The sequence below is a fragment of the Alosa sapidissima genome, chromosome 10 (genome assembly GCF_018492685.1).
Source record: "Alosa sapidissima isolate fAloSap1 chromosome 10, fAloSap1.pri, whole genome shotgun sequence".
Classification (NCBI taxonomy): domain Eukaryota; kingdom Metazoa; phylum Chordata; class Actinopteri; order Clupeiformes; family Clupeidae; genus Alosa; species Alosa sapidissima.
This window is the reverse complement of record NC_055966.1, coordinates 16,265,777-16,279,270: the sequence shown is the minus strand read 5'-3', so window position 1 is coordinate 16,279,270 and position 13,494 is coordinate 16,265,777. Positions and strand designations below refer to the sequence as shown.

General features: G+C 39.1%; 1 protein-coding gene across 1 annotated transcript; it reads left to right on the top strand.

The window, feature by feature from the left end:
- The first annotated feature begins 1,573 nt into the window (after positions 1 to 1,573).
- On the top strand, positions 1,574 to 10,204 carry LOC121720853 (fucolectin-3-like). Its single transcript, XM_042107319.1, has 6 exons — positions 1,574 to 1,583; positions 4,136 to 4,203; positions 7,050 to 7,347; positions 7,677 to 7,831; positions 8,702 to 8,984; positions 9,682 to 10,204. Exons 2-6 carry the CDS (start codon positions 4,137 to 4,139, stop codon positions 9,830 to 9,832), a joined length of 954 nt encoding a protein of 317 aa, XP_041963253.1. The 5' UTR covers positions 1,574 to 1,583; position 4,136; the 3' UTR covers positions 9,833 to 10,204.
- The last annotated feature ends 3,290 nt before the right edge of the window (positions 10,205 to 13,494 follow it).

The following is a 13,494-nucleotide window of genomic DNA, read 5'->3' as shown; positions in this document are numbered from 1 at the left end:
TGTGCTGCTGTTGTCTCTAGCAAATTTTTCCCACGCAGGACAAATATGACTTCTGAAGGCCTAAACAGAGCCCAGCCAAAAACTCCAATCAACTTTGAGGGACAGCTATGACCATGCAGGATCATCCAGACCAAACGTGGCGATTTTGCTACATACTATTCCTATTTATGTACCAGCATGCAAAATTTGAGCCTCCTACATGGTTTAGTTCTTGCTCTATGGGCTTGCCTCCCCCTGTAAAACTGGCTGTATCATGGAAAATATTGATCCTACATAAAAGTAATTTTACAGTGTGTCTCCTGGGTAACATAGGTACACCTGGTATTTTTTCAGAATTTTTTGAGACCTAAGTGTGTGGGCCCTGGTTGAATTGATGTGGAATGACCCTAAACAGACTGATTGCTTTCAAACTCATGTAGAAAAGTAGGCATTCAAAAGACAACAACCATCACAATGAAGTCACAGTAGTGGCAAGTTGGAGCAAAGGTCCAGGTAAAGTGAGCTAAACATAAGAGCGCTAAGCAAAAAATGCTTACTTGTCGATGATGAAAGAGTACATGAGCAGTTGCTCCTCAATGCAACGCTTCCACTCTGGCTTCTCACTCTGCAGGTCACGATAAGTGTCATTGGAGATGATTACACCGTCCAGGTCATGGGCCAGCTTCACAATGAAGCGGTCATCGTAGCAGACCACTCGTTTGCCTCCTACACGCCTTGATGGAGTGAACACCACAATGTTCTGCTTCTCAAGTTTGCTTAGGATGTGCTGATCTACATGTAAATAGAGACAAAATGGAGTTGTACTTTGTACTTTTTTTACGTTGTACTTTATGTACTTTAACAAATGATGGTAGTCTGGGATGACATGTTGCCATATGGTGCATATTTATGTTCACATTTACTTTATTACATAATTATTAAAATACCTTCATAATTAATATGTCATTAACTTTTCTGCAAGTACAATTTCTGTATATTTTGTATATTTTCCTGACAATTCCTTTCCAGCCCTTTAATTTCCAGTTATTTTAAGAAATTGTCCATTGTCCAGGAGTGAAGAAGTTGTCTGTGTAAACATTCATTCTGTGTAAACAAGTCTTGGAAATTGGCAGAAAAACTACCTGCACATCTTTCTTTCTGGCAGATGTTTTTTCAGTGTTGACCAGAAAGCCAGACGTGCCAAGTTGCAACACAAATGAAAAAAACAAAAAAACAAGGAAGGAACAGTTGATAAATGCAAAAAAAACGAAACCCAACGAAACAAGTTCTTGTCAAAGCCTGAGGATGGAATGAGGAACATTTCACAAATCACAAATTTCATAGAGTGGGGGCCAGCTCAACACAACGCACGAAGACCAGACTCAGAACACAGCTGGATTCGAACCCGTGCACCTCGGAGCGGAAGTCGAGCGTGTTGACAATTGAGCTAAAATCCAAGATGTGGCAGCTAACTCATAGATGGCAGTTCAGGGTTTGTGCCCTTACATTTTGTAAAACGTAGCGAGATATAGGCACTATTAATCCAAAACTTTGGTTTGGTAACGAAAGAATACTGCTGAGCCTGTGTAATTACATGCCCACAGGTATGCCTGCTTTAAAAATAGGATGATAGGGAAACATCATTCCAGCTAAGCATTCAATAATGAATACTGAATATTATAATATATTAGCCTTGTTTTGTTTGTTTTAGTCAAAGTCCAAAGTAGCCAGGGCTATTCAAAGCGTCAGTTTATTGCACATACTTTTATTTTGAGTGGTCACTACATACCTGTGTTTATTGGCGTGTTGTTGCAAAATCCACGTAATCATTTTATGCAAGCAAACTGCACACAGGGAGTCTTTATTGTTGAGGTCAGACATGATAATCATCTTGTATCTTAACCCACAAGCTGTTCCTGAGTAATCTGTTTTTTAAATTGTGACTGACTGTCATCAAAGTGAAACCTAGCAACCAGTGTTGCCAACTATTTCAAACAGAAAGTAGCTAAAGCCAGTTACAAACGTCGCTAAATGTCACTAGATGACATCACACGCTAATTTGCATATTGACCCTTTAATTCCCCTTTACTCCTGTTTGCTTTCCTCCTACTCATAGACAACTTTAAGAACCTAGTTTAAATATATTTAATTTAATATACTTGTATATTAATTGATACACTTTACTTTCTGTAGCCTAACTTGTCACAGCCTAGCCTACACCAGAATGAGCATCAAGCTGAAAAGCAGTCATTTCCAACCTATTCACTGCTGCATCTGCTTTGCACTATTTGAAGTCTGATTATAATTTCACCATAGGGTAGCCTACACGCAATATATCCTTACGGCAATAGCTATATTTAGGCTACATAATATAGCCTAGGCTTAAATGTCACTCGGACAGACCGATAGATTTACTCAGCCGACAGTCCTGCAACTTGCATTGACAACAAAGCTACATAGCCTAAACGAATGCTATTCTAACATGTATGCATATTTTGAAAATATGCATTCAAAAATCTTCAAAATCGAGATTGCACATCTTTGTGCCACGCGCGAACCACATATGAAATCTTAGGCCGTTTTAATTGCCGATACCGACAGTATGTGTGTGCCTGCGTGTGTATATGTGTGTGTGTTTCTGTCTGTGTGTGTATGTGTGCGTGTGTACATGTGTGTGTGTGTGTGTGTGTTTGTGTGTGTCTGTGCATGTGGATGCGTGTGTCTGTGCCTGTGGATGTGAGTGTGTGTGCATGTGTGTGTGTGTGTGTGTTTGTGTATGTGTGCATGTGTGTGTTGATGTATGTATGTATGTTTGCGAAAGAGAGTGCATGTGAGACAATATCCTCTTTCAGCAACCCTTCGCTCAACACCACCATCTACAGGCCAATAAGTGTACAGTCACCCCCCCCCCCCCCCCCCCCGATGGATGAAATTCTACGAAACTTGGCATACCCCCAGAGAATGTCAGGTTAATCATACGCAAAATTTGGTGCAGTTCTGAACATCTTAACTGAAGATATGATATTGTATTTTCCTTTTTTTACCGGGGGGGTGGGTGCAAATTACAAATGAGTGATTATGGGCTAGGTTGATGTGGGCCCTTGAGACCAACTTACCAAACGTGATGATTTTGCTACATACTATTCCTATTTATGTACCAGCATGCAAAATTTGAGCCTCCTACATGGTTTAGTTCTTGCTTTATGGGCTTGTGAACTTTGACAAAAAAAAAAGAGGCCAAACAAAATCGACACCCCCTTCCCCCCGTAAAACTGTCTGTATCTTGGAAAGTATTGATCTTACATAAAATACATTTTACAGTGTGTCTCCTGGGTAACAAAGGTACACCTGGTATTTTTTTATTTTTTTCAGATTTTTTTGATACCTAAGTGCGTGAGCCCTGGTTGAATTGACGTGGAATGACCCTGCTGCTTTGCTACAGTACATTAGAAAGGGGAGGGGTGAATGGTCCCTGGCTTGACTAAAGCAGACACTAATGGTAGTCCCATCTAACAATATTGCTAAGCTAATTCCTACAGAGTTGTTAATCAATAAAAACATCTGTTGTGTAGCCTGATGCAGCCAGAAATCAATTCTATTCAGAATATGAGTCCAGAACTGGAGCATTGGGGCATGATTATGGGGGCGTGTCTCAACCGATACAGGCGGGAAAATGCCTCTGCACACAATAATCAAACTAATCAGACTAACAAAATAGCCTATACCGTGAAACCTGTAGGGACAACAGATAAAACATCCATCTTTTTGACAACTGCCTTAATCGCTCTTTTCTTTGACTAGTGGTTTGTATACCTGTATATGTCAGAAAGTTATAACCTGTAAGATACATGTCACTTTCTCAGAGAGTACATGTATATGAAAAAATAAGTACACCATATCAAGATAAGAGGAAGAGTATTCCCACCATGTCTATGTAGATTGAGTACGTTTACATTGTAATGTAGCCTATGTATATAGCAGAATAGAAAGCATGCTAACATTTACATTTTTCCATACGTTCTTGTTTTGTAAACATAATGTTATGAATGACAATGTTTATTATAGACGAATTTGTCATAATGAGCATATTTCTCAAGTGATTACTGCTAAATGTTAGTTTTTCCTAAAATGGAGACACTTTTCTTGATTATCCTAGAATGGAGACACTTTTCTTGATTATGGCTCTTCATGTGTCAGTATTCACAGTTTTGGCACTACCTCAAGGTAAGCAATGACAAACTTTAATAGTCTATTAATCTTTCTGATAATGGCCAATGTTGTTGTTTTATCATTTTGTGACTACTGTAACAAATTATTGAAAAATTGCACATACACACACACAAAAAAAAACTAAACCACCCCACAAATGGAATTTCACAAAATTTGACGTGCAACATGGTTGTGATGCAGCATATGAATCTTCATGAACTTTGAACCTTTACATCACAAGTTACTGGCTCAGAAATATGTCAGCTGCAGCTCCTTTAATGGATGGAATTTTTGGCCAAAAAATTTGGTGAAATTTGCACTTTCTTGTCACAAGACATTGACCTTTGAAGTGCTGGATGCAGGGCTCGAATTATCTTTTTGTCTTTAAGGGGGTCTCTCTATCACATAAAAAGTTGGCACATCCTGTGCATAGCCTAAAGGCAATACAATTAAAATAGCCTAGGCGCCAGTGGCGCTTTTGCGCAGTATGCGCACGGTAGGCCTAGGCTATAACTTGACACACGCACACAACAGACAGAGATTTTTCATAGAAATGGATTCCTTTTCATAATTTCAACATATTATTGATTGCAATAGTCCATATTTCATTTCAATTTCACAATACAAAGAAATAGACTAAACGAGTAAGTCTGAGTGCCATTCTCAATTTCATAACGTAACTAATTTGAACCAGACCACCGTCTCAGATAGGCTATCCTCAGTGTCAAACACAATAACGCATGTAGTCTTTAATTTATACATGGGAAAATGCTAATTAATAAAGCCATTGCAGCCAAACTATGTTCTAGTATTATAGGCTAATGTACATAACACCTGGGTGTTCAGTCGTCTCGTGTGTTGAACCGTGGAAGTAAACAGACGAACATTTTGGAATAGAATAGACGAACATTTTGGAATTTGGAGATGTTGTTGTGTAGCCATTGAATATTCCGCCATCAGAGATTGCTAACAGATGTTTCAAAATATCTGGGAACTTTCCGGAGCTCTGAATGGCAGAGGATAGAGATCAATTCACAGAATCATTGAAGTAGGCTGTATTATGGGCCATAATTTATGGCTTTGTCAATAAACATATGTAGCGCCCCTACAGGGCAAGCTGACTACGCCACCCCTTGAAAGGTATAGTTTATCTGAGCAAGGGGAACTCTAATAATGTTGTCGTCACAGTTGGTGAAAGTATAAAAATATAATCTTTATTAATAAATAGGTTCACAAGGCAGTTGGTTAGTCACCAGATAAACAAACAAAAAGAAATGAAAGAAAAGAAAGGGAACCATATGGACAAGGGTAGGGACTGGGGAACCTCAGCATGGGCCAATAGGAAGACTAAGATTAGGCCAGGTCTTTCTAACACACGTGGTCTGGCGCACACTGAACAACACACGTTTAGGTGCTGGGAAAATACACTCAGGTGATACGTGGAAAGGGAATTAAGAGTTCATCCTACACACACACACAAATGTGACACAGCAATTAAGAGTTCATCCTACACACACTGCCGTTGCTATTGGGCTACTTAGTGGGAACACTAGAGACCGGCTACCCAAAGCTAAGTCGCTAATGGGCCTACTAAACACTGAGGCTTTCAGCTAGGATGAGGGAGGGGAGACACTGGACTTAAAGAGAGAGAAAAAGAAAAAAACACAAATAATAATAATAAAAAAAGAATAAACAAAATAAATCCACTCTAGCCTACGGCGCATGCATGGCCACAGGCCTGCAGGAATGAATGCTATGCACACCAATCTACCAACACCCTGTGCACAGATGGAAACATTCAAAGCCTTGATAATATTTGTCCGTTTCCCGGTTTTGTTTGTGCATTGGTCAACTAAAAATTTTGTAGCCTATATAGTACATCTACATGCAATATCTTTACAACAACAACGCCTAATTACGACCTAATAATTTGGACAACTTTATACAGCCCTATAAAGACTAAAGTTACCTTTAGTTTTGTTCCAATTTACCGTTGTGTATGGCTTTAAACATCGTATGCGTTTAACACCAGCCTATAAGCATTATTCCAGCTGCGCTAAGGTTTTGATTTTGCCTACCTTGTTGTAGCCCATCTGAAATAACTCCAAGCTTTGCTATGTTCCCTCCATCCTTTCGTTGTTTTCAAAAAACGTTTTATATCCATGATGGCCTTGAAGTCTTGAGTTTGTGAATTAGCTTAAATCAGCTTATTATGTGCTGTTAACCAGCAACCATAGATAGTAAAAGAAAGCAGCAAGCAGCCTTGGCTACAATTTCTGTAGTTGCTGCGTCCATTCATTTATTATTCTCTCTCCTGCTCAAACAACAGTTGTGCATGCATTAAGTTGATGATAACGTGTTTACAAACTCTACATAAAATATTGTGAATAGCCATCATGCAGTTAATGGCATACTGTGCAGAGTTGGAAAATTAGGTCAACTTGGAAACTGTTTCTCGTTGTTGAGTTGCCTGATGGTAAGGTACAGTACAGCCGTAGCTTACACATGCAGGAGCGCTTGCTTGGGCGCCTGTGTTGCGCAATGCACTTAGCTCCTCTCATCTATACGACGCAGTTCCCATTTCTCCAAACCATACATAATTACAAGGACAAATATTGCTACATGAGGGAAATCAGTGTGGTATCCGATGTGAAAAAATAGGTATAAATCTAGCGTACACATTTCCACGAATCACGGATGTGTTGAGATAAATGCAGAGACCAAATTCCTAGTATACGCAAGTATACTTGGCCAAGAAACCTGATTTACATTTACATGCTGACTTCCTTAATCCAAGATTCTAAAATGATACAATCTTGCTGTTTAAGTGATGTAAATGTAAAACATATTTGTCTTTACAGCTAAAAATTTGGCATTGTATGGAAGGGCCACACAATCAGACCTAATTGAAAACCCATGGTCAGGGTACAGTGATGCCCACAATGCCATAGATGGAAATCGTGACCCACATTTTCATCATGGATCTTGCACCGCCACTGATCCAGAAACGAATCCCTGGTGGAGGGTTGATCTTTTGAGCCCGTACATAATCACTTCAGTCGTCATCACCAACAGAGGAGACTGCTGCCCTGAAAGACTCAATGGAGCTCAGATTCGTATTGGCAATTCCCTGCTGGACAATGGCAATAACAATTCACTGTGAGTTTCAAAATGGATCTGGTAGTTAAATGATCCAAGGTGACAAGAAGTGTTGAAAAGCTATTAAATAATGAATATTGTTTACTCTTCAACTTTTTTCCCCTAATACCACTCTATGACGATGTGTGGTTTTCTTAGGTGGACATGTGAGAAATATTCATACTTTTAAAGTATTTTTTTTGCTTGTTTGTTTTAGTCATAATACTGTAAATAAATGAATCTGTCAATCAATGAATTATGAAAATGAAAAGATATGCTCTGTTTCATATAATGATGATGAATATTTGACATACAGTATGAACATTAAGCACTATAACTCTTACTTTCAGGGAAGCGGTCATAACCTCCATCCCAGCTGGCAAATCCCACACCTTCAAATGGGATAATAGGGTACAGGGACGCTATCTTAATGTTTTTCTGCCTGGACACAACAAGCTTTTGACACTTTGTGAGGTTGAAGTGTATGGATATCCAGCTCCAATTGGTAAGCATCATCCTCGTAAATAAAGCACGTGACAAAATACACAAGCTCAAGCTATTTTTAGTGGTATAGATGACACCCAATGCTTCTTATTTAAGATAAGAAGCATATCAGGTTGTGTCTGTCAAGTGTCCTATGGGGTCGGGATCTGACACAGTTGTTGTATTAGTATGGATGTGTCTTCTCTTGATCCGTTAATGTGTTGGTATATGAACAGGTGTTGACAAGGGGCCCTATTTTAGCGGTCTGAAATGCATGATCACTAGCGAATAGCTTAATTAAATTTAGTGGGTTGTCCAGTCCACATTGGGTGTGGTTTCGTTATCAAACGTCAGGCGGATGGCGCAACAAGGCGTTCCTATGTTTCTTAATCAGTCAATCGGTGTGTTTTGGGCGTAACATCATTTAAACTAATGAGAATGACAGTAAGCAGCGCAGCTTCAAACATAGCATCGGTATTTTGATAGTCAGCAGCGCATTTGAAGGAATCTGCTTGCACACGAGAGCGTATGGAACAGGTATTCCACTAAGCCATACTAAAACCTAGCAGAGTATAGCCTACACGCATCTGCACTCGTCTTTATTTTAACTCATTGGCAAAGTGAAACTAACTTCACCGTGGTGTCATAGTCAACAACAAAACAGTTATACACAGTTAATTACTTTCACTATTGACTGACAATGGGTTACCATCGAAAACATAGAATAAACTTTGCCTTGGGATAATAATCCGCTTTCCGCCAGGTTTTGTATCATGAAAATAGGGCCCAAGGTGTTGATGATCTTCAACATACTCCACTACTCCATACATGGTATAATACTTAATATAATAATGTGTAACTCATTTAGTGTTCTTTCACTGTTTCCATGCAGTTGAGAATGTGGCTTTAAAAGGGAAAGCAACGCAGTCAGATCTTTATGGATATGGATTTGCAAAAAATGCCATTGATGGGAATCATCGTGACAACAATTATGGTCAGGGTTCCTGTACTCATACACAATATAATCTCAACCCTTGGTGGAGAGTGGATTTGCTCCAAAAGTATGAAGTCTTCTCTGTGATAATCACCAGCAGGAATGCTTACTCCAGTAGGCTGAATGGGGCTGAAATACGAATAGGAAATAGTTTGGAGCAGAATGGTATCAACAACCCCAGGTAAAAATGGTCTCTCTCTCTCGCTCTCGCTCTCTCTCTCTCTCTCTCTCTCTGTGTGTGTGTGTGTGCGCTACTCTAAATTGTGACACTATTTGGAATATAATTACTAAAATAATGATATAGTGTTGACCAGTCTTTCTGAAAGTGTGGTCTGGGCACCACTGGTGGTCCGCAAGCTACCCCAAGTGGTCCGCGAGCAGACATAGTAAAATATAATATAGATGAGTTGTTTGCAATATTGAACCAACTTGTATGAGAATCCAAACAGTTCTGCAAGACTGCCTATATGTAAGCTACACCAGTTAATCATATGAATGCAGTAAGAAAGGTGCAAAGACAATAACCAAAGTGGATCAGTGAGCAGGCCTATTGTGTATAACTGTTGAAGTTAGTCAACTTTTTTTTTTTTTAGCTAGGTGGTCCGTGATTTTTTTGTATTGGTTAAGTGGTCCTTGGTCTGAAAAAGTTTGAGTAACACTGGTGCAGACCTATGCACAAAGACCCTGTATTAATGTAGTGTTCAAATACTAGCAGAATGGTATCAACAACCCTATAGGTAAAAATGGTATCTCAATCTCTGGATATATGTATATGACATCAACACCACATTGTGATCATAATACAGTAGCTGACAGACTATGTGAAATATACATACTAAATTGATAACAGGATCAAATCCTTTTTTTTTTCCCCCTAGGTGTGCAGTGATCTCCTTTATTCCTAATGGGTTGTCAAAGACCTTTGAATGTCATGGGATGGAGGGACGCTATGTTACCGTGGTGATTCCTGGACGTGCAGAGTATCTAACACTCTGTGAAGTGGAGGTGTACGGATCACCACTAGAGTAAAGTCCAGGACTAAAGTCCAGTGAAACAGCACACAGGATGGAAAACCTCTCAACACTCTCTCACTCAAAACACAACAAATGTACTGTATTGTTGTGGACAATAATACCTTTTTTGCAATGGTATCTCTTTAGGTTAGGCTGTCAGGATATTGTGTGAATGATAAGTATATAAAGCAATTTGAACAACTAATTTTTACATTGCATTCTGCAGCTAAATAATTATTATTTCTACTCTATTTCAGAATCTTTCATTTTGATCTCTATTATCTCCCATTGTATTTCAACTTTTCCCATTACAAAACCACCCTGTTGATGTGGAGTGACTTTTAAGATGGTGTTACAATTAAAACAAAAATAAAATGTTTGTAAATAACAACAGTCTTGTGTTTTGGCTGCATACTCCCTGTTGGCAACCTAATTTTTGAGCTATCTGGACAGTATTTCCAATTCATAGGTTTTTGTTCAATAGCAAATCAGTATTGTTATCCCTAATCAATGAAATTAGATAGAATAATATCAAAAGCGGAAGGACAGGGCTATCTAATACTATAAGACATATAAACACATCACTCCATCTGTTCATGAATTTGTATTGGACATTTAGACCAATCATGCGGCCATGCCATCATGCCCTCCATTTTTACCTTTGGACAAAAGCATCTGCCAAATCCCATAACCTTCAGTGGTGTGTGTGTGTGCATGTGACTTCAGTGGTGTGTGTGTGTTATGGATTTTGAATACCTTGTTAAAAACAAACAATTGATTTCCTTATTATTTATTTCCTTAACTGGCCAACGAGAGACAAGGTCAAACTGTTGCTGAGTGCCTTGAGCATGGCAGAACTTGACTAGTATATTTTTTTGCTGCATACTTCCTGTTTGCAACCTCATTTTCGAGCTAGCCTGGGGTGCGTTTCCCAAAAGCATAGTTGCTAACCTGTTAGCAACTTAGTTGGTTGGCAATGGGAAATTGCATTGCAACCAACAAAGTTGCTAACTTAGTTACTGTCAAACAATCAAGTCAAAACGTTGCTAACTTAGTTAGCAACTATGCTTTTGGGAAACGCACCCCTGATCAGTAGAGTAGATTAAGTAATCAGTAGTAGTGGGCAAGGTCCTGAAAACCTGCAGGTGTCAACATTGCTGAAAAATATAGCACCTAGTAATGATACAATGGATGGAAGCTGCAGTGAAATGTTGGCAATAGAAAAAGGATCACAATTGAAATTTACTTAGATTGAATTTGTGTTGGGGTGTGTGTGTGTGTGTGTGTGTGTGTGTGTGTGTGTGTGTACGTGCACGTCTGTGTATGCATAACTAAAAACAAATTATTTCCTTATTGCACCCTCATTAGAATAGCTAACTGGCTAACCGGAGACAAACAGCACACAGGATGGAAAACCTCTCAAAACCTTTCAACTTTCTCAATTTTAAATGTATGTATTGTTGTGGACAACACTACCATTTTTTTAAAATGGTATCTTTTAAGATTATGCTGGTATACACCTGTCAGGATATTATGTAAATGGTATGAATGTAAAATATTTTTTATATTGAATTCTGCAGCTTAATAATGACTATTTCTGTATTTTCCATTTTACTCTCTTTAATCTGCCATTGTATTAGAGCTTTTCCATTGCAAAACCACCCTGTTGACGTGGAGTGACTTTGTAAATAACAGCAGGTCTTGTGTATAGTGTCTACATACATAATTTGTGGTCACCCCCAACCCCAACCGGTCCTCACTATTTTCCAAACGCTTGCTGTGGCCCTGGTCTCATTCCCCACTTCTCCACTGCTGCCATGATGTCCAAATCTGTCCAAACTGCCTTGTCAAACCATACAATGAAATTCAGACACATACTGTAACACAAAACTGCAGGCAGAAATCCAATTCTAACAAGACTTTCAACTCAATCAGTTAATCGGTTACCTTTCTCTCAGTAAGTGGGATAATGCCCAGGGGTCCATTTCTACAAAAGTTAGCTGCATGGTTACTAAACCACCATGGTATGAAGCTATTTTTGGCCTGTTTCTAGAAAGCGCTGTTGTTTGATGGTTGTTCCTTAGTTCAAACACTGCAGTGTTATTGACGTCAGGCTATACGTTGATGGTAAAAATAGTCCTGTACATTTACTAGAACATTGACAGAACTACATCATAAATAAAAATTATTAAAAATACACAACCTGTGTTTCTGTGTGCTCAGGTGCAAGCGTGAATGAGTGGATGTTGTAGACGCAGCTGTGTCTGAACACGATCCAACTCTGTTGGTCCACCCCTGCACTCAAAGATGAATGAATGTAAATTTAAAATGTAATGATAAGTGAAATACTCTGTTGAAGGGTGTTCAGGTATGAACATGGAGGGTCAATCAAGTCAAAACGTTGACAACCGCAAAATATCCATGAATGACGCAACAGCGACTACTCTCGACCAATAGATCCAACCACCAAACTTTCCACCCATATTTGCGATTGAGCATTCACACCAACAGCAAAGAAACAACAAACACCAAATCCAAGAACAACATTTCTAACTCCAAAGATTACAACGGAAGTTAGCCAACTCTTTCTAGAAATGCACCCCAGGGATAATCTAGGGCCATCTTGCTTATTCTTAACAGAACACATGGCAGACATATCGTCACGTCATATGCAGCACTGAACAACATTAATTCTGGCTGGAGTTGTTTATGGCTCGGTTGCATTCTTTTGAGTATCTCACCTAATGACCCAATGGATGAAATCTGCAGTTGAACAAGTATTTATTGGGGTCTAAGCATTGTTGTTTTACCTGGAACTGTGTTCTATTCAACAAACAATCTTATGAGAAGTTGAACTGTAGGCCTACAATGTAGCCCATTTCCTAACTGCCATGATGTCCAAATCTGTCCAAACTGCCTTGTCAAACCATAAAATGAAATACAGACACATAACACAAAAATGCAGTGTGTGTGTGTGTGTGTGTGTGTCTGTGTGTGTGTGTGTGTGTGTATACACATGCAGACACCTGGCACTCTGCTGTGAGACTTCTCCGCTTTTCAGCCTAAACAACCACCCAACCCTCCCCTCCATAAGCATATGCCTGGTGTGTGTGTGTGAGAGAGAGAGTGTGTGTACTGTGTGTGTGTGTGAAAGAGAGAGAGAGAGAGAGAGAGAGAGAGAGAGAGAGAGAGAGAGAGAGAGTTTGTGTGTGTGTCTGTGTCTGTGTCTGTGCATTTGAACAACTGCTAGAAAGTTATTTCCTTATTGTACCTTCATTAGAATGGTTGATGAGGTCCTCGTGACTTAGATATTATTATTGATGTACATGTTTCCTGTTTCGGACAAACATTTTCAAGCTAGTGATAATCATTGTTGATAAGATATTGATAAGATAACTCCTACAGTAAGCAGTTAAGGAGAAAAAACACTGTTGTGAGCAGTGGTATATATACTGTATGGCCAGAAAGCTATGAGATACATTTCATTTCTTCAGAGAGATACAAGTACGTGTATTTGAAAAAACAAAGTACAACATATCAAGGTAAGAAGGAGAGTATTTCCATCATGTCCATCTACAGAGCACTTATAATTGTAATGTACACAACAATCCTTAGCAGAAGAGGGGAAAGCGTGATGACATTATACTTTTTGATAATGTTATGAAGAGCAATGCGTTT